The sequence below is a fragment of the Anolis carolinensis genome, chromosome 1 (assembly GCF_035594765.1).
Source record: "Anolis carolinensis isolate JA03-04 chromosome 1, rAnoCar3.1.pri, whole genome shotgun sequence".
Lineage (NCBI taxonomy): Eukaryota > Metazoa > Chordata > Lepidosauria > Squamata > Dactyloidae > Anolis > Anolis carolinensis.
Window position 1 is genome coordinate 100,289,155 of NC_085841.1, and position 24,268 is coordinate 100,313,422.

At 40.1% G+C, this 24,268-nt stretch overlaps 2 protein-coding genes across 6 annotated transcripts in view; one reads left to right on the top strand and one right to left on the bottom strand.

The window, feature by feature from the left end:
* The window catches only part of mettl24 (methyltransferase like 24), a 161,522-nt gene that overhangs the window by 111,797 nt on the left and 25,457 nt on the right, over positions 1–24,268 (top strand). For 2 of the 5 annotated variants that reach the window (XM_008121062.3, XM_062980047.1), the window contains exon 5: positions 14,604–17,644. The exons of 1 other annotated variant lie outside the window; for it this stretch is intronic. In XM_008121062.3, coding sequence (XP_008119269.2) covers positions 14,604–14,942 — 339 coding nt within the window. In that variant the 3' untranslated portion in view covers positions 14,943–17,644. 2 more of the 5 variants (XM_062980028.1, XM_062980029.1) reach the window with 2 other exon arrangements.
* cdc40 (cell division cycle 40) overlaps positions 20,696–24,268 on the bottom strand; it is a 62,227-nt gene continuing 58,654 nt past the window's right edge. The window contains exons 14-15 of the mRNA XM_062980016.1: positions 22,689–22,833; positions 20,696–22,035 (exon numbers count right to left, since the gene is read on the bottom strand). Coding sequence (XP_062836086.1) covers positions 21,858–22,035; positions 22,689–22,833 — 323 coding nt within the window. The 3' untranslated portion in view covers positions 20,696–21,857. The remainder of the gene's footprint in view (positions 22,036–22,688; positions 22,834–24,268) is intronic.

The following is a 24,268-nucleotide window of genomic DNA, read 5'->3' on the forward strand; positions in this document are numbered from 1 at the left end:
ATGTTTTGTTATAGCAATTCAGAATAATTGCTGTAAAAGTTTCCCTGATTCTTGCAAAATATGACCACTTATCTTTCACATGTTTCTGCAGTTGTTTGTTTCTCTTAAAGAGGGAGTGGTGAGGGTTGTGTGAATAATCATATGTGAGACATTCCCTGCCCCTTTCCCACCTTTTCCCATGTTGCCTGCTCCATTTTTGTCTAGATTGGGGTGGACACCTGTTGGAGAATTTGAAATGCTGTACATTCCACCATATGCCCCAAACCCCAATTTTCCCCTCCAAACACATTCTTTTAACAACAGGAAGTGGCAGTTCCTATTCCTAAAGGCCTTTTTGACCTAAAATGATCCAGTGTGGACCATAATCTTTGTGAAAATGCTGCTCTAGAGCAAAAAAATGTTTTTTGCTTTAAAAAAAATCTAGGACCCAAAAATGCAGCTTCTGGATCATGCTTTGCCCACCTCCTGGCCCAGATGTTTTCTACTTTGAGTCTTTTTGGCTGCAGGTGCATCCTTGGCTGAACAAATTTTATTTGAAAGTACTATGCCCGTAAATGTTCATAAATGTACATAAGTACATGTACTTACTTGTCCTCTTTTCTGTCTTCCTCCCTCATGTCAGAAAACAAGATCTATGCAAAAGATACCATGCAAACTTTCCTGGCACAGATCATACTCTGCTATGTTCTGTGGATAATCTTCAGAAATGGTACTTGAGAGATAACCTAGTGAGCTCTCTTGATGTTTTGGGATGACATGACAGCAGGAGTAGATGAAAATCCGCCAAGGAAAGAAGCACTTTAGAGAGTTAGGAAAAGCTAAAACAAGCAGGGGCACATATAACTTGGGATAGCCAAAACAAAACAAACACAAAGTAGCAATTGATGGAATGCCATACACAACCATTGACTGAAGGGATCCAGCATTCAGGTGAAGTTGAAACCTCCATTTACCCTGTGGCAGCCAGAGCAAACCCCACCACAGATGTGATGCCCTACACACACATTGTACCATTCCCATTGTAACCTTTTCCTTGTTTAGATACCTCCAGTGAAACTCTGTGTAAGTCCCCTTTGCTCATGAGTCTTTCCCTCTGTTTAAGGGACTGTAAAGTAAATGTGTGTGGGAGGAGAGGGGGATAACAGGGGTGGAAAGGAATTTACATGTATTTTAAATACTTAGCTATCAAAAGGTTGAGAGGAGTACGATCCAACAATAAAGTAGCAGCCAACTCTATGTATCTCGGCTCAGAAATCCTGTTAATTTCAGTGGAACATCCTTCTAGCAATCATATGAAAGGGTAAGTCAGCTCAATATAATAGAATTTTTCCCCCAAATAAATATACATGGCACTGCATTGTTAGCTCTCCTAATTTCAGTGAGAAAAATAAGCACATGTTGAACTTTCTCCTATTGGAAATCATTGCCTTCTTTTTAGCTGGATTGTGCTTGTTGTCAGCAGAATCCTTTTATCTTACTTTACAGTCCTCTATTGTGATGCCCAGCGGGGCAAATAAATGTGTTGGACAAGCAAATACTGAGGTTATTGATGGGTAATTGCAAAGGAGATTAAGGCTTTTTGTTTATTTAGAGGGTGAAGGGAAGCACAATTTTAAGGCTTTTTACAGCATTTGAGCCTTAGTTTATATTAGACGGAAAAGGTTGCTTTTGGTGAATCGTATAGATTGCAAGCTGAGGAACCTTATAACTCAGATGAAAGAAGAAAGTGCAAAAGCTGGGTCACAGTTAAACACCCCCCCCCCCCCCAAGATTATGACAACCAGACAGATTTATAACTGGCAAATAGAGGGAGAAAACGTGGAGAAATGACAGACTTTGTATTTCTAGGCATGAAGATTACTGCAGAACGCAGACTGCAGCCAGGAAATCAGAAGACGTTTACTTTTTGGGAGGAGAGCAATGACCAATCTCGATAAAATAGTAAAGAGTAGAGACATCAAACTGGCAACGAAGGTTTGCATAGTTAAAGCAATGGTATTCCCCGTAGTATACATACGTAGCAACCTATGGATGCGAGAGCTGGACTATAAAGAAGACTGGGAGAAGGAAGATAGACACTTTTGAACTGTGGTGTTGTAGGAAAATTCTGAGAGTGCCTTGGACCGCAAGGAGACCCAACCAGTCCATCCTCCAGGAAACAATGCCCGACTGCTCACCAGGAGGAAGGATATCAGAGGCAAAGATGAAGTACTTTGGCCACATCATGAGAAGACAGGAAAGCTTGGAGCCGATAATGATGCTGGGGAAAAAGGAAGGAAAAAGGAAAAAGGGCCGACCAAGGGCAAGATGGATGGATGGTATCCTTGAAGTGGCTGGCTTGACCTTGAAGGAGCTGGGCGTGGAGACCGCCGACAGGGAGCTCTGGTGTGGGCTGGTCCATGAAGTCACGAAGAGTCGGCAGCGGCTGAACAAATAAACATCAACAGCATAGATTGCAAAATGTGATCATACTATGTAGTTACATTGAGTATGTGTGTGAGAATCAGGCAGATCACTATCATGCTGGAGAGCTGCGAGCAAAGCAACGTATGGTTAAGACCTCCAAGTTGCAGTACATAGTATTTTTCAGATGGAATTCTTATCATCATCATTATTATGTTTATATCCCACTTTTTCTTTCTACAAGGAGACTCAAAGCGACTTCATGGGCATCATTGTGGAGCAAAGAAGCAGTTGTTTGACAAGGTACTCACATTCTAGCATCAAACATCTATCTCTAAGGGCTTTATCACACAAGGCTATTCTCACAATAAAATAGCATTGCTTGGAAAAGCTTTGAGCAGTTGGGATTACTGTGATCTCAATCATATCTTTAAAATCTTTCCAACAATACAGCTTTTGTATCTTACCAAACACAGCATCTGGCATTGCCCACCCAGTACTATCCAGAACCACCTCTTTTCCTAGCTTGGTGCATACACACAAATACACACATACATGCACAAATACTATCTGCCCCCCCCCCCCACCCCCAGAAGCTGTCTTGCATTCAACCCCCACTCCCACCGTTGTATTTGTTGGTAATTTCCTAATTCAGGATAGACTTGATTAATTACTGGAAGAGGAAAGCGAGCAAGTAAAGTAGGTGTTACTCAGGGATTAATCAAATCTGCTCTAGCAATAGGAACAGAAAAAATATTAAATAAATGCTGTTTTACCTGTAGGACTATTTTACATTTCTGTGTGTGTGAGAGAGGGGGGGGAGAGAAAGAATGAAAGAGAGAGTTGGGAACTACTCCACTGGAAAAGAAAGCAGGGATGAGTGGAAGCAGTGAGCAAAGTTTTTGCTTCTTGGAGTCTCTGACAAGCTCTAGAGGGGTAATTTGCAAGTGTGTTTTCTTCATGGAGAAAAAAGATCCTTTTAGTTGAAAGGAAATCAAAGTGAAATTCCCACCTCCAACCAGAGCCCCCGCTGGCGCAATGGGTTAAACCCTTGTGCTGGCAGGATTGCTTACTGAAAGGTGCTGACAGAAAGGTTAGAGGTTCGAATCCAAGGAGTGGGGTGAGCTCCTGTCTGCCAGCTCCAGCTTCCCATGCGGGTACATGAGAGAAGCCTCTCACACGATGGTAAAACATCTGGGTGTTCCCTGGGCAATATCCATGCAGACAGCCAATTCTCTCACACCAGAAGCAACTTGTAGTTTCTCAAGTCACTCCTGATATGGAAAAAAACCCCTCTCCAACCACAGGTAAACATAGTGAACATGAGACGCACACATAGCCTGCCTACTGACTACCCAAAATTAGCATTAAAGCAGACAGAACTTTCACACTAGAAATCCTTACAGAACAGAAGAGGAGGTGTTCTGTGTTAATAAAAAGAAAGACTTTCCAAACAGTACCCCTGGGAGAACAAGGGACTAGGAATGCTGTCGTGTGATAAGTCCCAACTGAGGGCGCTGTTATCCTGCTCTAGTTGCAATTTACCTGCTTTATGCGGTAAAACTGAAAGTGGAGCTCAAGCCTTAAAAACGCCAGTGGATAGCCTAGATACTGGACATATGAAAAATGGAAAAACATCAGGAGGTATGTGAGTTTACCTTTTCTTTCCTTAGGTATCACAAATAGGAAAAAATGCAAGTTTGCCTTTGGCTTAATCACACACACATAATAATATAAATAATAACTTTATTTTTGTATGCCGCCTCCATCTCCCCCAACGGGGACTCGGAGCAGCTCACATGGGGACCAGGACCAATCAATACATTTAACATCATAGAGTCATCAATTATACAGCAAAACAATTTAAACAGATTGTGATTTAAAAACATCATTAAAAACACAAAATAATTAACAGTCATCACATGCCAGTAAAAAGTCCAATAGGACATGAATGGGCAACAACCAAACTGGTAAAAGTGTCTATATCAGGACGTACATGAAAGGGACACAAAAGGGAAGGATGAATTCTGAGGTGGAAATCAGCTATAAAGTGACCAAGCAAATTTAAATATAGATAAGGACCAAAATTATAACGGACTTGTTTAATCAAATGCACGAACAAACATCCATGTTTTTAACTGTTTCCGAAAGACGGCGAGGGTCGGTGCTAACCTAATCTCCCTGGAGAGGGAATTCCAGAGCCGGGGAACCACCACAGAGAAGGCCCCTCCCGCGTCCCCACCAACCGCATTTGTGAAGGCGGAGGAAGCAAGAGAAGGGCCTCCTCAGAGGATCTAAGAGATTGCACAGGTTCGTAGGGAAAGATGCGGTCATGAAGATAGGCCGGTCCCGAACCGTTTAGGGCTGCACCTTGAATTGGGACCGGAAACATATGTGCACCATGTGGGAATTTTTTTGCTAGGCATGGAAAATAGCTAACTCTCTTTCCTTTCTTTCACCATCCACATAAAAGACCATAGTTTGCTGTGCTGCTGAACTTTGAAGCTATTGGCATGTAACCCAGGTCTCTCTGGGCCCAAATGCTGGAGATATGGTATGATCCTTGTTAAGTGCAGAGAGACACTTATATGCAGTGAATTGCTGTTTCTTCCTTCCTGGTGGCTCTCATCACATGCTGTGTTAAGTACTGGAATAACACTGACAAATAGCTCCTTTCAGGTACTCTCACTCTGAGCAGATTGTTCTCTGTAGGAAACTTTAAATGACTGTCGGATCACCACCAGCCAGATCAAAAAAATACCATTAACCTCGGTGCTGCTGCTGATACAAAAACATATTCTTGTCTTACAGTAAAGCTGGCTGGCATGCTCTCTTGCATTCTCTACATCTAAAATCCTGTTTCGCTTCACCACAACCACATAAAAGAAACTGGATAAAGATTATCTCCTGTGGATCAAGACCTTGTCGTGATTTGGCTCTGGTCTTCCTTTTCCATCTTTTGAAAGTTCCTGAACCTACTGAAGCACCATACCTCTTTGGGCAGAGCAAAGGGAGTCTGTTGCTTTAGAAATTTGAAGTGCCTTTTCTTTCCCTGCCTCTTAATGTCCAATGCCATACAGATGTGCTTTGCCATTTCCCCTTACCTGCTATCTGCGTACGAAAGAATGAATGACAAAATGGCACCAGGGAAATGAATTATGCAGATAGCATAATGCTAGCAAAGGCACGATGAATCATAGAAATATTCTTTTCTTTCTCCCAGGAGTCCTTTGCAGCACTAATGTGCAATATATTTCAAGTAGTTAAGATATCTTTCTACCTACACAAAGCTTAAGGCATAGAAACTGGTATGTGGCAAAAGTAGCAAATGGTTTCACCTGTTAAGGTTGACGTATTAGTCTGTCACAAATGGCTGCTATTTCTGGGTGTTATGTCTTATAAATAAAGATTTATTGATTTAACTATCTGCATTGTGGTCCAGATGGATCTCTGGAATAATCTTATCTCACTCCACATCCTTGAGGGTTGTTTACACTAGCAAAATAATCCAGCTGTAATTCAGAGTATTCTGCCCTGGAGCTGTTGCAGATTCCCTTCCTTGCAACTTCTTCACACAGGGCTAAATTTTGTGGCATTGTGCTAATTTAGCCCCAGTCACCCACCGAGCTGGCTGGTTACCATCACATGACACTGATGCAGCTCCTCGGGTAAAGTCAGGTGGGGCTGGTACATTCCACTTCCAGGGCAACACAGGAGGACTCCCATGTTACCATTGCAGTGCATGAGGAGAAGCTGCACGCACCATGTAGGCTCATGCTTTCCCACATCTGATTGCCCTTGCCTGGAGCTGGGCAATGCAGGGCATGGGACTCTGGGTTCCCCACAGCCCTCTACGAAGCACAGCATCTCTGATGGCCGTCTGACAAGGTCATTAGTGCCACACTGATGATACAATGCACTGATGGTTTCACATTTTCCCATCCTTAATTCAGATTGGGACCACTTTTTTTATGAACACATTAGAAAACAATATTTTTTTCCTAGAAACTGTTGAGCAAGAAGAGTTTTTAATAAACATACTATAAGCTTTAAAAAAGTAATTTTACTATTGAAATGGTTGCACGTTGTATATTCCTAGAGCACTGAAATAGAAGTGTGTACAGATTTTTTGTGTGGTATAGACAACCCTCTATTCTGAAGTACATAGCCAAGTCCTGCTGGTTTCTTCCACCAGGCAGGTTGTTGACAGGATCATTGATCTGTAGGCAAGTCAGCTTTATCCAACAACGTGGTTATTTCAAGTCCAGTACTGCCTTTTGAGTATTGTATGAATGCTTTCTAGGCTAACTTTCATTGCTAACCTAGCAATGGTGATTTGTGTTCCATTTCAAGTATGTGTGTCTTTCAGTAGTAAAAAGTGTGCCTGGCCAGAAAAACAGACAAGTATGTGTGTCCATTATTGCTCTGACTTTCCACTGCGGTACAGATTACAATCGGTTTGCCACAAATCCTACTTTGAAGCTTAATGAGTGTTCTTGTAGTGTAGAGGTGGATAATCTCTGTCTCTTGAATGAAAGGCTGAAATGATTCCAGGCAAGCATCTTGGAAGGCTGTTAAGAATACCCAGAATTGATACAGCTCCAATGTGATTCCTCAGGCAGCATCAGTCTCTCTCCCTCCCCCAGACATCTTCCTCTGCTGCAGTGAAGATTTTGAAAAGCTCCCATGGAAGCTTTTTACAAGCCTTATTGCATTGAAAGTGGTCATATTTCCATGGAAAGTTCAGAACTGAGAAAAGAATTAACCCTTTACTGTCCTTCCTAGCAGCATCTTCTCAAATACATACATACATTTGGGCTTACAAAAATCCATTGTGGCTAATGGAGGTCTGTTTAAAAGCATGGACAGGAAAAGGGGAGATTATTTCTCTCCCATCATTGATCAGAGAGAAAGCCAAGAATAAGGCGGTGGACCAGATGGAGACATCCTGTGTGTCTGGATTAAGCCAGAAGTTTCCCATACCAGTTGTCAAGTCTGTGCCCAGTGCAAATTTTGAATCTGTCACTCACCATCTCTTTAGTTCTGTCATCTTTCTTGCACAAGCATTCCTGTATTTCTTGACAAGAAGAGTGTCTTATTATTTCTACTGTCTTCTTTTGGCAGGAAGAGACTGTTTAGAAATATTGTAGATCATTTTTATGGATGTTGCATGTCTGTTGCTGAATGCCTGCTGTTCATTCTGCAGGACTGCAGGGCCATTAACTCCCTTTGGCTTTCACTTGAGAGTGGATGAGGCAGAAGGAAACATCAACGCCAGGAAATATAGAAAGGGACAAAAGCCAAGTCGGGCTTTTCCTGTAAGAGTTTTCAGAGATGCATTTTCAGGAGAGAGCAAATGATTGTGATGGATGGGATGAACATAGCCTACTTCATAAAAAAAACAGTAGCATCCAACTCTTGGATCTTTCCTGACAGCTGAGATCCCCTTTTAATTATTATTTTTAAACTTAGTTCTTACATCCTGTTAGGGACATATGCATACCTATCATTCCGTTATGCATGCGGATATCTTTTCTATAGCACTTAGAAGGTTGCCATTCCCTTCCTCCCTCTGCAACTCCTAAAGCTCCTCCTTGTATTGAACAGCTTCTGAAGACTCCCCCACAGCCGACTCCTGTGTTGTGGGGAGCAAGCAGGATCTCAGAAGCATCTCCCTCTAGTCCAGGGGTTCCCAACCTTTGGTCGTCCAGGTGTTTGGGACTTCAACTCCCAGAAATCCCAGCCAGCTTACCAGATGTTAGGAATTACGGGAGCTGAAATCCAAAACACCTGGAAGACCAAAGGTTGGGAACCATTGCTGTAGTCAGATGTGAAATGGTGGCGTCAACTCTGAGGTGCGCTGGGCTCCTTTGATGTCTCAGTGCTCCTGCAATCTTTTCATGTCTGTGAACGTAGCCAAATTTCTGCCATCCTGTCTGTTCTCATGAAGCAGGAGATGGCTGTGTGCTTGGGTGCAGCCTTGTGCATTATCAGGGAAAGGAGCAACCTTTATCGTCCAATAGGATCTCTGCTCCTACACATGATAAATCACAAGGAGAGGGTAGATTCTTGGGTTTTGCTGTCTCCCCCACGTGAACATTTTGTTTCTTGGGAACCAAGGTATGTATGCAAACATGTGCACAAAAATAGGCTCTCTCTCATTTGATCCCTCCAGGTCTTTCCACAGCAGTGCATTCCACACCAGCCAATGAATTAGAATTGTGGAAAGAAAGAAGGGGAAATATCTTGGCCATGGTGCACATAGGATGTACATCTGGGATGAAAAGCTGCGGTTGGTCCATGGGTCAGTTTTGTGTTTCTAGAGCCATTGGAAAATTGGTCCCATGATCTGCCAGAAAAATGCACAAAAAATAAAGAAAAAGCTGAAGTAGCCAGATGTCCACTTATGATTTTGAAAAAATTGAATTGCTAGCATTCTGTTTAGTATTTACAAGATTGCAATCAGATAATAACATTTGAGATTGATGTTTACAGTTGCTAATGACGGAATGTGACCCCCAAAACCTACCTCTTAAGGTAAAAAGAAATTAGGACGTGCTGTAAATAGGGCCAAAGGGAAATGACTTGAGAGAAGCCATTTTGGTCAATGTGCCTAAAGACATGAAAGAATGCATCAGCACCCTGTATGCTTTGTAAATCCATATGGGATCATGTTTCTAATATGTCTATTATTATACATACACAATTCTAATATATTTATATATACATCTACAGTTGCCCTGCCACATTTGTGACTTTGTCTTTTGAGAATTTGATTGTTATAGATTTGATTAAAATGTTCTCTAGGAACATGGTTCTTCAGTGCAATTTTCTCTGGAAGTTGACCATAAAGTAACACTGTAGGATCTAAAGATTCCTAGAGATTTCAGGTAAAATAATAGCATTATTTTTATTTGCCATTTCCCCTTTTACAGGCGTCCTGTGCCCCTAACTCCAGCAAATGTGAAGAGTTGACTGTATATAAATTCTAATATATCCATTGTTTGTTTGTTTGTTTGTTTAATTTCATTTATATTCCACCCTTCTCCCAAGATGGGATTCAACAGTTAAAAGCAGAATTCCACCATAATCTGAGTCCCAAACAAAATATGATGCAAGAAGGGGAACAGCTGAAAGCAAAATGCTAATTAAAACAATTTGCTGAGGAGAACAAAAGCTTTTGGGGATAACTCAATTCTTTATTAGCTGGCAGAAGATGATTATTGAGGGGAATATGGGGCAAGCGAGGACACTCTTAAAGCAGAAACTCTTGTCATAGTATCTAACCAGCAGATCATAGGCAGCTGGCAGCAGTAGTCGATTGTTGATGTAGAAGCAGTACGTGTGAAAAAGATCTTGGGACTCCTTTTGGACAACAAGTTAAACACGAGCCAACAATGTAATGTGGCAGCTAAAAATGCCAATGGGATTTTGGCCTGCATAAATAGGAGTATAGAGTCTAGATCATGCTCCCCCTCTATTCTGCCTTGGTCAGACCACACCTGGAATCACACTGCGTCCAATTCTGGGCACCACAATTGAAGGGAGATGTTGACGAGCTGGAATGTGTCCAGAGGATCAAGAGTCTGGAGAACAAGCCATATGAGGAGCGGCTTAAAGAGCTGGGCATGTTTGGCTTGCAGAAGAAAAGGCTGGGAGGAGACATGATGGCCATGTGAGGGGAAATCATAGCGAGGAGGGAGCAAGCTTGTTTTCTGCTGCCCTGAAGACTAGGACATGGAACAATGGCTTCAAACTATAGGAAAGGAGATACCACCTGAACATTAGGAAGAACTTCCTCACTGTGAGAGCTGTTCAGCAGTGGAACTCTCTGCCCTGGAGTGTGGTGAAGGCTCCTTCTTTGGATGTGCTTTGAATGTGATTTTCCTGCTTCTTGGCAGTGGGTTGGACTAGATGGTCCACAAGGTCTCTTCCAACTCTGTGATTCTATGATTCTAGAAGTAGAGATGCGCCATATCTGTGTCACCAAGGAATTCCAAAAAGTGCAGATTACAAGGTTCATTCATATCAATGAACCCGTTCTCAGGAGTGAGTCTTTGGAAACCTAACTGGTCATACCTGCCCATTCAAGTCAAGGTTAGCCCAAAATTGTTTTGCAGTGCAGCAGGAATATCTTGTATCAATAATATTGTTGGTGGTAAAAATCAATTTCCATTCCATGTGTTTTGAGAATTGCAACTAAGCTGAGAGTGAACAAGAAAATCTGGACAGATGGCATCATTGTTTTGGCTGATGCAAAATATCCTGGTACGATTTTGAAGCTCTGCATTCTGCTTATGCTACACCACTGGTAGGCAAACTTGTGTGAGAAGAGAGTGCCTTTTGAAAATCCTGGACTATTAGGACAAATCCAAGAGAAAAAGAGCCATTTAGTGGCCAATTGTATGGAAACAGTTCTCTGTACAAGGGCGTTTGCTATTTAGAAAAACTCTCAAAGGGTTGCTCTGTCCCCACTTGCTTAATGGATATCGGCAAACTTAAATAGGTATTGACATTATTGAAGCAAATTCAGAGCTTAGGTAAGTCATTTTTGGATTCTGGGAATTGCATCTCAAAAAGTAACCTTCCAAGCATTTTTGGAAAAAACCTTCAAAACTGAGATGCAACAACTACATTTTCACCATATGGAGCCTTATGATGAGCACATGCTTTTCTTTGTCATCCAAGAGTGGCTCATGTTTTTCCTTTTGGTAGTCGTAAGCAGACAGTTGTGGCTCTGGGTGAAGACAGGAACCATCTGACAGGAATGTTGATAAGCTCTCCAAATTCTCTCCGTGTGGTGAGGATGCAGCTAGAAAAAGCATTAATAAGATATTTTTTCCCCTATTGATGCTTTGGTGACGATCAAATCTGCAGTAGCTTTCCTGCAGTCATTGGTATACTTTAGCAAGCATCTGCATGTGCCTCCCTTGAAAATGAGCCATGTTTGTCCTTTTTCCTTAATCCCTTCCAACTCTTTGACAAGCAGTCTCAAAGGACTCTTCTAGTGCTGTTTTTAAAAGGTAAACTATAATCATATTAGTCCTTTTAAGTATCCTCGCTTGATCTCAGGATAAATATAACGAAAAATGTGCCACACCGGAGTATTTAATAGCAGCTCATTAGGATGGAGGATTATCACATTCATGGGTCACAAAACATCTCTTTAATAGACTTGCCACTTCCACTGATAATTATTTCCCAAAGCCCCAAGGCTGTCCTGTGATACTTTGCGGACTAACGAATGTGTACAGTAGCTATATGGGTCTTTAAGGTACCCATAACATTTTGCTCTTTTTTCTGTGGAGCATGACTTACCTCCTTTGAAAATTCTGTTTGTCTCACTGCATACCTGACTCTCTGACACATGAAACTACAAAAAGTGCCTAACTTTGAATGAATCACATACTAAATATTAAGTTATACATTACAACTGTTGTGAAGCTTATTGGGCTACATCCTGATTTTGGGACATGCCACTTGAATGGTAGAAATGGACCTGTTTGTACAGAGAGGGCTGAGGGACCCAGTTGAGTAAGATGGGATACAGGAGGTGGGCTGGAATGAGGGAATCCATAAAGATTAGATAAAGAATGGAGCCTTCTGGAGAATAAAGCATTGCCCCCCCCTTTTTTTTTTTTTTTTTAAAGAAAGCAAAATTTGACTTCATCCTACTGGTGGAAATTGAATTTGGGGTAGAGGAAGCAAGGGATAGAGTAGAAACAACAGTCATTCTCATTGAAATAATTTCCACACTCAAAATCAGAATGCTATTTGAATTTTTTTTGACAGTTTCATTTTAATAAGCCTTGGCAGAGCTCCTGTATTGAAGAGTCATGCTACAACTATCTCTTATGGAGTTATGTCTTGGTAGAGCTAATCCAGATTGTTACAGAATTACAATGTTGCACAAATGCACACTGCAATTCAATTGATATAATTACGCACAAGCATGCAATCAAAATACAATGTGCGATGGCACCATGTGCATTACTCAATTTTTGTAATTTTCAACTGAATCAGTACATATGGACATTATGCATTGGTCCAAATGTACAACCACAAGGGGGAAAGGACTTATGTTTGCATAAGATATCAGCAGGATACAGCCCTTATATCTTGGTTCATGATGATTGGGAGCCTTTAAAAGGGTGGACTACAAGAATGCAAAGATTCACAGTGGAGACTAGTGTTCACTCTTTTTAAAAACAATGTGTGTGTGTTTACATGTGCCTTCAAGTTGCTTGTCAACGTATGTTGACTCCATTGGATTTTATTAGACAAAAAATATTCAAGGGTGGTTTGCCGGTTCCTTCCTCTGAAATATAGCCTATATCACCTGGTCTTCATTGGTGATCTAATGTAGATGTGATCTAATGTGATGTAGGGACTAACTAGTGCTGACTCTTCTTCCAAGATCACAAACAATGTGGTGTTTAAAGCAAGACTGTACCAAGTGTTGTAGGCTATATTTCAGAGGAAAGTACTAACAAAATCAGCTCTGAGTATTCCTTACCTAAGGAAACACATTGAAATTCATGGGGTCGCCATAGGTCAACAGGCGATTTACATGCTTTAGAGCTTTAGAGTTAGACTATAAAGTGCCAAGTTGTTTATAATCTCAGGAACTGTCAAGGCAGCCACAGATGGATTTGTATTTTAAAATTACTTTAGTGCATATGAGAGTGACAGATGGCATGTTGTTCTGCCAAGGCAGACAGAGAGCAATAAATGGAACAGCTGGGCTGACTCTCTTGGCAAGATCTAGGCCCCTGTACCTCTCTCATCTTGCTGAAGCATCTTCTTCACAGCCACCCTGATGTTATGATTGCTGTGAGAAAGAGCCGCCAGTCCTCGGGTGTGAACATCTTCCAGGAGGTTGTCTTAGCCCAAGTTGGCAGACATTGAATTTTGTGCTTCAGAAAGTAAAATCTAGATGCGATATTCATGAAGTCAATTATGATGGTTGTATTACTTGAGAGGGAATCAGATCAATTTGCTATATGTATTGTCAAAGGCTTTCATGGCTGGAACTACTGGATTGCTGTGAGTCTTTCGGGCTGTATGGCCATGTTCCAGTTGGCTATATGCTTTTGCAGTATTTGAGCTCAAATTATAGTGCATGAATAGGTTCACAGTTGCTCTGAGGAAATTTAAAAAGAGAAGGCAATAACTGGCTGCATTAAAGTCTTGTGAAGGTGACTGAGGTAGGGCTTGGGGTGTCATTGAAAATGATTTGAATGATATTATGGTACAAGTCCAGTTTTAGTTTCAGTGTGTGTGTGTGCCTTCAAATTACCTAGTGACTTATTGTGACCCTATGAATTTCATATGGTTTTCTTAGGCAAATCATATTTAAAAGTGGGTTTGCCAGTTCTTCCCTCATTTGTAGCTTAAACATCTATAATTCATTTGCAGTCTTCCTTTCAAATTTTAAACAGGGCTGACCTTGCTTAGGTCAAACATCAGGTGGGACTTGGTGCCTTTAGGGTATTTAGACCACTCAACTAGGACAGACCCAGTGAAATCATTTATGCAATTTCTATTGGTTTTAGTAAGTCACATTGATGAATGGGAACTTTTAGCCATATCGTAGATAAATCCCATCGATTTCAGTGGGTATGCTCTTCTTAGGACTAACATTGGGCTAGACCCAAAAGTTTAGTAAATAGAACCTACAAGATGTTTCAGTGTACAGTGCTAAAGTTTCCTTCTAGCTAGCCATGTTCTCTTCTAGGTTTCTCTATTCAATTATCCACATATTTTTCACACACTTCTGCAATGGCATTCATTGGCCACTGATCACGGCAAGTTGCTTGGAGCTGTTTTAGGATTCTCTTTCTTTTATAAAGCTCCCTGAAATTATCTAGCATTTTTCCAAACCTTGGGGTTCCCACAAGCCTACTGATCCCAGTGTCTTGTATATGGATGACTTCTTTTCAGGTATTTATAGAAGAACTTTGGGTAAATGCTTTTGCTGGTAATTTATGAGATAATATGTGCAGGTTCTGTTTGCCAAAACAGGAATTATTTTCTATTGCTGTTTGTATACGTTATTATTTTTAGTATCTCCATTTGAATCTTCTTTTAGCCTTTCATGGCATAGAAACTGACTTTCTCTTTTTCCAGTGTACTTAAGAACACACGTCAGTTAGCCGATGTCTGTCAGCTTGACTTTTACATTGCCCTGTGTGTTACAGATCGATGTCCTTAAAGCAGATATGGAAAGTGCAGAGTGGAAAATTTTGGAAAACCTGATCTTGGAGGACATTGTGGAACGGATCGGACAACTGATCTTTGAGATCCATGTGCACTGGCCTGGATTTGAGGTCAGTGGCAATGACAGCACTGTGGTCCGATACTGGTACAGTCTCCTTAAAGAATTAGAACTGAAGGACTTCAGGCTGTTCCACACTTACAAAGACTTATTGAAACCACAGGTGTTTCTCAAAAGGGAAGCCTTCAATGCAAGCAGTTGTTATACACTGAGCTGGGTGAATACAAGATGGAAATGGCAAGCTGGAGCACTATTGAACTGAATGCTGAATTTTCCCTTTTGATAGTATCGTTGAACATAACTTTGGAGACATGGACAGACATGAAGAAACATGCAAGCATAGAAGTAGTAATATTAATGCAAGGAAAAATGTTGTGTATGTATTATCATTATCTTCCCAAAGTGGAAAGGCACAGTGTTTTCTCTTCTAGAAGAGAAAACAACTGGATATAAAGTACTTCGTTTGCTTCATGTGTGCACGCAGCTCAAGCCGATTCGAATTTTGTGCCACCACCATTGCAGATTAAAAAGGTAAAATATAGCATGTAATAAGTTGTTTCTTCTTCGGTGAAAACATATTAAAACAAACACGCTTAAAACGTTACAGGTTTTAAAGTAAATCATGGTGGATGGAGAATTGAGGTTGTTGGGATTTTTTCCTCTGAAATTCAACCCATAGGTGGGATCCACAAAACAGAACATAAATTCAATATCTGACTTACTGGGAGAGAACCAAATTGACTGGTTTGCACAATGTAGTTAACAAGACTGACTAAAGCTCTTTCATTTGTCAATTGCACCCACTGCAAATGTGAGCAGCTGCTCCGTCCTGGAAACAAGGGTTCCCATGGATCCCTAGCACACTCGGATCGAATGCACACTCCGGCTAATGCGTTATGTTTTAAATCGCTGACAAGGATGTGTCAGCCTACTCTGTTAAGGGCTCTCTTTGGTAAATAAAAAGAACTCGTAAAACTGCCATTTTTGTCTGCCCCTACTCTACCTCACAGCAATAACGGGGACTGCTTCAGTATTTGTTTTTTCAGGTCTCCTTTTCTATTTATCTTCCACATATTCTCTTTATCTGATAAAGGAAACAAATTGAGACCTTCAAATATTCTTATAAAATATTACAATATGGAGACAAAATATATACAACAAACCACAGAACCGAATCATATTCGCAATCCCTATGCCGTCATAACTGTGGCACTTCTGCCATGTCTCTCAACTGCCCCACAACTCAATGGGGCTCCAAATGGAGGAGGTCCATTCTGCATGTGAGTGGGAAAGGGGTGGGTTACATTTTTACTCCTTCCAGCAGCAAACAGGCTTATATTGAAGACTTGTGACAGCAATTATGTGACAGGTTGTTGCAGCCTTGCTTGATAGCAGGAAGGGGGCCAGAAATATCATCCATCTACACCGTGTTCACCAGCAGAATGAGCTTCCTTCTTTCACTTGGAGCAGCTGCTGCCCGATATGGTAGATTTAGGGGCCTCTAGGCAAGAGATAAGTAGATGATGTAGAATTCTGACTTATCTTAAATATCATCATCAACTGAACCAACATTCAAAATTAGAGTTAGTATTCTAATATTTGTTTAGGCTTGAATATTGTAAGTTACATTATTTATCAATCAAGTTCTCACATTTGAGAGCCAAACCTTGAAGGTTTACTGTTTTGGCTTTCAAAAATACTGTGTTCTAAAGCCAGTTTATTTGCAGCCAATACTTTTGCCATCTGTTTTACATTCAAATCTTGCATAACAAAGTTTAAATATCTCCCCAGATCAACTGAGTGACATATTGCAAATCATATCTAGTCCCATCATCTATGGCAATGTTTCCCAAACTTTGGTCTTCAGTTATTTTGAACTTTAGGTCCCAGAATTCATCCATTGACCAAGCTTACTGGGATTTCTGGAAGCTGAAGTCCAAAACAATTGAGGATGAGCTTGGGAACTACTGATCTGTAGCATACCAAAAAGATATGGGTATATTTGTACCAAAAGCTCAGGATGGGCAGCTGCAGTAGGTGTTGGTGTCAGATGTGATCCCCATGACAAGTGTAACCACTCCCTTTGGGGCAATTTTTAAACAGGAAAAGCATTTCATATAGAGCCATTTCCGTGTGCTAATTTAGGAGGAAAATGCAGTTTAATGAAGGGGAAAACATTGTTCCAGGAGAAGCAATCTGATTGTTTTTAACAAAAAATATTTGAGTAACCTCATATATTAGAACTTTTTTTGACGTATAGATGCTGGGGGAATCTTTTGAAAAACCAGACTCTTGTAAAATAATTCACAAAACCTGGGTGGTGATAACCTGTTGGACAAACTTTCCCATTCCCCGCATCAGTTTAATGGGCACTGAAATCAGACAGGAAGCCAAATGACAAATATGATTGTCACAGCATGAAATTAAATGATGCCAAATGTATGAAGCTGTTGCTGAAAATGGCAGCACTATTAACTGATTCCTTCCCATCTCTTCTTCTTTATTGCATAGTCTAATTTATCCTATATCCTCATGTCATTATATGCATTTACTCACCTTATGCCACACAGTAAAATTTCACATTCGGTAGGTTAAAATGCAATGTGTGAAGCAGTAGATGTGATTGTAGGTGCTATAGGCAATCAACAGATGAGTACCCTGTTTCCACTAAAATAAGACATCCCCAGAAAATAAGACCTAGTAGAAGTTTTGCTGAATTGCTAAATATAAGGCCTCCCCCAAACGTAAGACCTAGCAAAGATTTTGTTTGGAAGCATGACCTCCGAACAGAACACCAGAGCACACAGGATCGGTAAATGTACGTACCATAAAGTGTTGTACATGGAAATAATGGTAGTAACAAGAAATTCTTGATAGGATTCAGTTTATCTGGATATGCTGGTTTGTGATGACAACTACTGTACAGTATATAATAAATGTTCATTTTTGTTGTTCAACAATAAATGTGAATTCTTCTTCATGGAAAAATAAGACCTCCCCTGAAAATAAGACCTAGAGCATCTTTGGGAGCAAAAATTAATATAAGACACTGGCTTATTTTCGGGGAAACACAGCATGTATTTTTTATAATCTGCACCTTTATACAATAATAAAATATATTAGAGAGATTAGAGAGATGGGCTGAAACTAACAAAATGAAGTTCAACAGGGACAAATGCTAGATACCCCACTTAGGCAGAAAAAATGAAATGCAAAGATACAGAATGGGAGGCTCAACAGCAGCATGTGTGAAAAAGATCTTGGAGTCCATGTGGATAAGTTAAACATGAGCCTACAATGTGATGCAGCGGCTAAAAATGCCAATGAGATTTTGGCCTGCATCAATAGGATTCTAGTGTCTAGATCCAGGGAAGTCATGCTCCCCCTCTATTCCTCCTTTGTCAGATCACACCTGGAATACGTGTCCAATTCTGGGCACCGCAATTGAAAAGAGATGTTGACAAGCTGGAAGGTGTCCAGAGGAGGGTCTGGAGAATAAGCCCTACGAGGAGCGGCTTCAAGAGCTTGGCATGTTTAGCCTGCAGAAGAGAAGACTGAGAGGAGACATGATAGCCTTGGGCTGTGGCGCAGCTGGTTAGTAGCCAGCTGCAATAAATCACTACTGACCAAGAGGTCATGAGTTCGAAGCCAGCCCGTGTCAGCTTGAGCGCGCGATCATTAAAAATAGACCAGCTCTTCGTTGACCTAAGCAACCTAGATAGTATGCGGGGAGGCTAATTTAACTAATTTACAACACCATAAAAACCATCCAGCAGCGGGCAGAAAAGGAATGAGGAAGCAATCCATCAAGGGCTCGGTGTCACAGTGGATGATGAAGCAGCTGCTCCCCGTGGCCAGAATTGAGCATAACCTTATGAAGCCTGGAAGCTGGAAAAATGTTAAATTGCCTCCGTGTCTTCGTCTCTGTCTGTATGTCTAATGGCATTGAATGTTTGCCATATATATGTACATTGTGATCTGCCCTGGGTCCCCTTTGGGGTGAGAAGGACAGAATATAAATACTGTAAATAAATAAATATGTGAGGGGGAAGTCATAGGGAGGGAGCAAGCTTGTTTTCTGCTGCCCTGGAGACTAGGACGCAGAACAATGGCTTTAAACTACAGGAAAGGAGATTTCACCCGAACATTAGGAAGAACTTTCTGTGAGAGCTGTTTGGCAGTGGAACTCTCTCCCCCGGACTGTGGTGGAGGCTCCTTCTTTGGACGCTTTTAAGCAGAAGCTGGATGGCCATCTGTCGGGGGTGCTTTGAATGCAATTTCCTGTTTCTTGACAGGAGATTGGATTGGATGGCCCATGAGGGGAAAATAAGAGGTTGGTTATCTCAACCTTCCCTTTCTGATAATGTGTTTTTCTTTATTCTCTCTTGAATCGGCATATCCTGGCAATAGGTACAGAGCAATGGGGATGGGGGGGGGAAGAGTATTTAACCTATTTGTTTCCAACTTCTGTACTTCAAATAGTGCCCCCCACTGCATTTCATTCATAACCATTTTGGAAGATTTTCCTCTTTATAACATTTGGTATGTTTCATCTTCTCTTTTCAATTGTTTCAGAGGGCTGCATGCCTTGTTGACTGAATTACCAAGTCATGTATGTTTCAGAAAAATTGCTTCAAAGTAGATACCAGGAAGGAGGCAACAGACAAATGAAAAAGATCTTGGGTAGAAAGCACTGGCTTATCTGGATGAATCATTTTCAATAAGGACTCCATGGCTAGTTTTTCTTAGTTGTTCCCTCAAAATAAAAGTAGTGTTCACAATCCCTTCTGCGAGTACAAATGTCCTTTTATAAACTGAAAGAAATTCTGGATGTCATCTGCAATCCCATATCAATATAGTAATATATGGCTTTTGTGTATTTTTGCTGATTGTGAACTTTATTATGGCATATGTGCATGTTTACTTGTAATTAGGTGTGCCATGAGGTGGAATTCCTCTGAATAGGTGAAAATCTTCCTATTGCTTTCCACCTGTACACAGCACAATCTACTTTATGACACAACTAGTACATGTAAATGTAATTATTCTGTATTGACCCAGGTAAGGATGAAGATGTTCTTAACTAGACTAATTACTCCTTTCTGAAAGATAAATCTAACTCCTCTTTATTCCTTGCAAGCTGTATTGGTTATGATAAATGTGTAGCTTATAAAAATATGTACCATTGAGAAGCTGAAAAGAGTTCATATCCTGACATATGCAGCACACAAGACACATGGATAATTCATACATATGTACTCCTATATTTTTGCATGAAAGAAACAGGATCAGTAGTGGAACAAATAGGACATATCCTCAATCTTGTATGAGCAGATGGCTTAATTCCTCTTTATCTTCCAGTTTTAATAATTTCCCCTACAACAGCTTTCAGAAATATATTCTCTGTGTGTGTGTGTTATAAGACAAACAGCTATCTGAAAAAGATTATATACATCACAGCTCTACTAGTAACACTTCTACAACAGGTGCTTTTAGATTAGGGGTGGGAAATAGATGCTTTTATATCTGTGCTGGGTTACAATATGCTAGTTAGGGCTGATATGAGAGGATCTGGCAACAACAGTTCCTTAGATTATAAGATCAAGGCAGCATGCCTACTACTTGGGCCCTTTGAAGAACCTAAGCAGCACTGTTGTCCAAAACCATAAGTATATTTTCAACAATGGAAGTAGCCGTAACTTGATGCATGTATCCAGAAATAAAAGGCAACCACCTGGCTGTTAATAGACATGTTACTTTACATGTTATTTCAATATCAATTATTAATCTTCATATCAGAAAAAATAACATGTAAAACCATTCCAACCCAAGAGAGAAACAATACATATGCGTCTCCACACAGGTTCATTACAAAGATAAGTTATTCCATAATATTTTAATATAACTTCATAATTTTTCACCCTCTGACATGCTAGAGAACATCATCTAACCAAATAAATATTTTTAAAAACACACCTTGGGCAGTGCTAGAGAAGTTGTGCCAAGTCAAAAATCTGTCTTTCCATATAAAACATTTATTAAAAATAGGTTCTGTAGAAAGAAGAATTGAGACATATGTACAGTAGTCCAGCACAAAACTTTTGACAATTCTACAAAATAAAAATATATATTAAAGTGCCCCTTTACAAGATTTGGGTGGTAAAGTGATAATGAAGCTGCGGTTTGTTCATGAATGCATCTCAAAGAGTCATTCATCATTTCTGTCTTGGTACAAGACCCACTGGTGAATGGAATTGACGCCGACACACAATTGGGGTACTTAAGGGTTAATGATGTCTAGATATCATGTTATTTACACATTTTCTTGAGTAAGAATGGGAGCCCAATTTTTCACAATACAAAAAGCAGTCATAATAAAAATGAGGTTTCTGAACATGTACCCTCCAATGCCATGCATCTGTGAATACATTAGTTATACCTATCACTTCCACTAAATGGGTGACTCATGAAATCTATGGCTTGAACTGCATTCTTGCTCCACTTCCAACATGGGATGGGCGTTCTCTGCATCTACTGACCGCCAGGGTCCATTCCATACCTTTAAGCAAGACCCAAGGATCTGGTGGGGCATAATGGTTTCAATAATGAAAACGAAATTGGAGTTGTGTATCATTATTGTGCACAAAACGTCTTATCTATTGTTTGGTTTTTCAGGAGGAGTAAGAGTTTCTGTGAATTACAAAAGAACCAATTTTGAGTAGCAATTTCTGTAGTATATACACCACACAATCTCATCAATATTCTATTGTACTTAGAGACTGGCAAATGCTCCCAAATAGTTTCTATAATTGGTACATCATTATGTTACACTTCCTTCTATTTACATTTTCCCTCCTTCAACTTCAGTATTTACAGAGCAAAGTGAAGCCTGTGAGGTCTCTGGTCCAGTTTCATAAACACAAACTATATCAAGCTCTCCCACTTAATGTATGTGACATTGAAAATAAGTAACAAGATAATCGAAGAGCTTCAACTTTAGGCTGTGAAATGAAGTATTGTGAATTTCCAGTAGAGCATGGATAGATTGCAACACTGAAGAACTTGGAACAACCATGTTAATGTCCTGGTTTTGGGCCATCTTTGCTGGAAAGTAGGTGCTCTGAAATCTTTGATATTCACCAACTGATTGTAGATTGAGACTCCTATCACAAGGCCTTCAGTCCCAGAGTTTAATGAGACCATCCCATCCACATGTGATCACCTTGGATGTTTCATGTGGGTGCCATACTGCACCTATACAGACTTTGTCATGGGCTTTCAATCTACTATACAACTTAGTAGTTTTCCAGTCCCAGATGTTCAGCTTTCCATCTGCATCACCAGATATCACGTAACTATGGCCAAAACAAAAACAAATGTATTATAGACTGAATTTTAAAAAATTGTTAGAATGTAAGGCTAAAAATCCAAACAATGCAATATATTTTAACATGGAAAAGAGAAGAAATTGGACTGCAATAAAGTACAGGTTCAGGATTCCTTATCCAGAAATCTCAAACACTCCAAAATCCAAAATTGTCCATATTGGTGGCTTGAGATAGTGACGCCTTCGCTTTCTAGTGGTTCTCAATATCCATACATTTTGTTTCATGCAAAAAATTATTAGAAATACAGTGTATAAAATACATGCTATACATATAAGGTTAATGTGAAACATAAATGAATTTGGCATTTAGTCTTGGTCCCAAGAATTTTGGATGCTTCTTTTGACCTCTACAGTCTATTTTTTTTTATCTTTACAATCTCGCATGCAGGTTTTGTAAAGCATTATGCTAATCGCAAAGGCTTAACTCCCATCCAACAGTGTTCTTAAGAGGCTGGGAACATTCACCCAAGAGGCTGTCACTTTGGCAGAGTCTATGAGGGATTCTTGGGACAGTTTTTTTAAAAAAATAGTTTCCAATTACATTCATGTCCAAAACAAAATAAATTGTAAATCAACCTGGGAGGAATATCTATATTAAGCAGACGAATTATAGAAACATACCTCATGTCAGGTGAAAAATCTACTTGACAAGCATAACCAGCCACCATATGACCTTTGAAGATTTTCTTTTTATTCAACCTGAATCTGTTTTGTGCTCCAAAAATCAAAATCTGATTATCCATGGACTGACAAGCCAACCACTTTCCTGTTAAAGTAAAAAGATTAATGCAAATACTCATTTCCTTAAAATAAATTCCTATACTGGATTACCTGTATCAAATGATATCATTATGCAAATGCAAGGGATATTATTATTCTGATTCTGCATTTCAAGGGCACTATACAGATTTTTTGTTTGTTTCACTGATTGCACAAACAGTTGCACAATCTCTTTGCACAGCTGCTTTGTCTAAATTCTAAAACCACTTGTGCAAACGATCATCCAGAGCGACTATGTATTTACATTTGTATATGGGTAGTGTTCTATTGCATTTAGCCTATATTTCTGGCTCTCGTTAATATGACTAAGGGCCACACAGTCATGCAACCCAGAATATCAAGGCAGAAAATTCCACAATATCTGCTTTGAACTGGATTATCTGAGTCCACAATGACATATATTCCACTTCAAAGCAGATAATGTGGGATTTTATTCAGCCTTGTGGAAAGGGGCCTAAATAATTAGTTTTTCAAAACATGCTGGAAAAAATATACACTGAACCTAAAACAAATTGTAGAAATTCTATTGGTCTGATCCTCCATTACTTTAACACTGGATTTTCTTGTACAAAATACTGATATAACATTCTCCCTGAAAACAGAAAATACATCTTAAAGGTTGGAAACAAGGAATGGGTAAGCTAACAGTTAAAGAGACAGATGAGCTGGGGAAGTGGATGGTACAGCCTATATAATGGATACAGCAAGAGCCAAGAACTTCCATTATTTCCATTTCAAAATACACTTTAAAAAATAAATTATCTATTTTTATGTGCTGCAACATTCATGATGCTTCAAAACTAAATAATCCCCCACTAAATTCTACACTTTTAACAAAGAAAAACAAAACTTGATACTGGTTTATAAACATAAGAAGGGCAGTTACACATGCTAGGACAGCACAAGAACTGATCAGTGAGAAGGAGTGATCCTTCATATTTCACTCCATATATTCGGAGAGAGCCCCGGTGGCGAAGTGTGTTAAAGCACTGAGCTGGAGACCGAAAGGTCCCAGGTTCAAATCCCGGGAGCGGAGTGAGAGCCTGCTGTTAGCTCCAGCTCCTGCCAACCTAGCAGTTCGAAAACATGCCAGTGTGAGTAGATGAATAGGTACCACTCCAGCAGGAAGGTAACGGCGCTTCATGCAGTCATGCCGGCCACATGACCTTGGAGGTGTCTATGGACAACGCCAGCTCTTAGAAATTGAGATGGGCACCAACCCCCAGAGTCAGACATGACTGGACTTAATGTCAGGGGAAACCTTTACCTTTTAGTATTCTGAGAGAATGAGAGTCAAACACATTGATCTGGCAACTGTAGTCAAGTGAGACAATCCAGCTATTCCATCATATTTAAACTTACAATGGAGCTTCAAGAACTCAACTTTAAAGGATTAAAGTGTTCTATCACATACCAAAGAA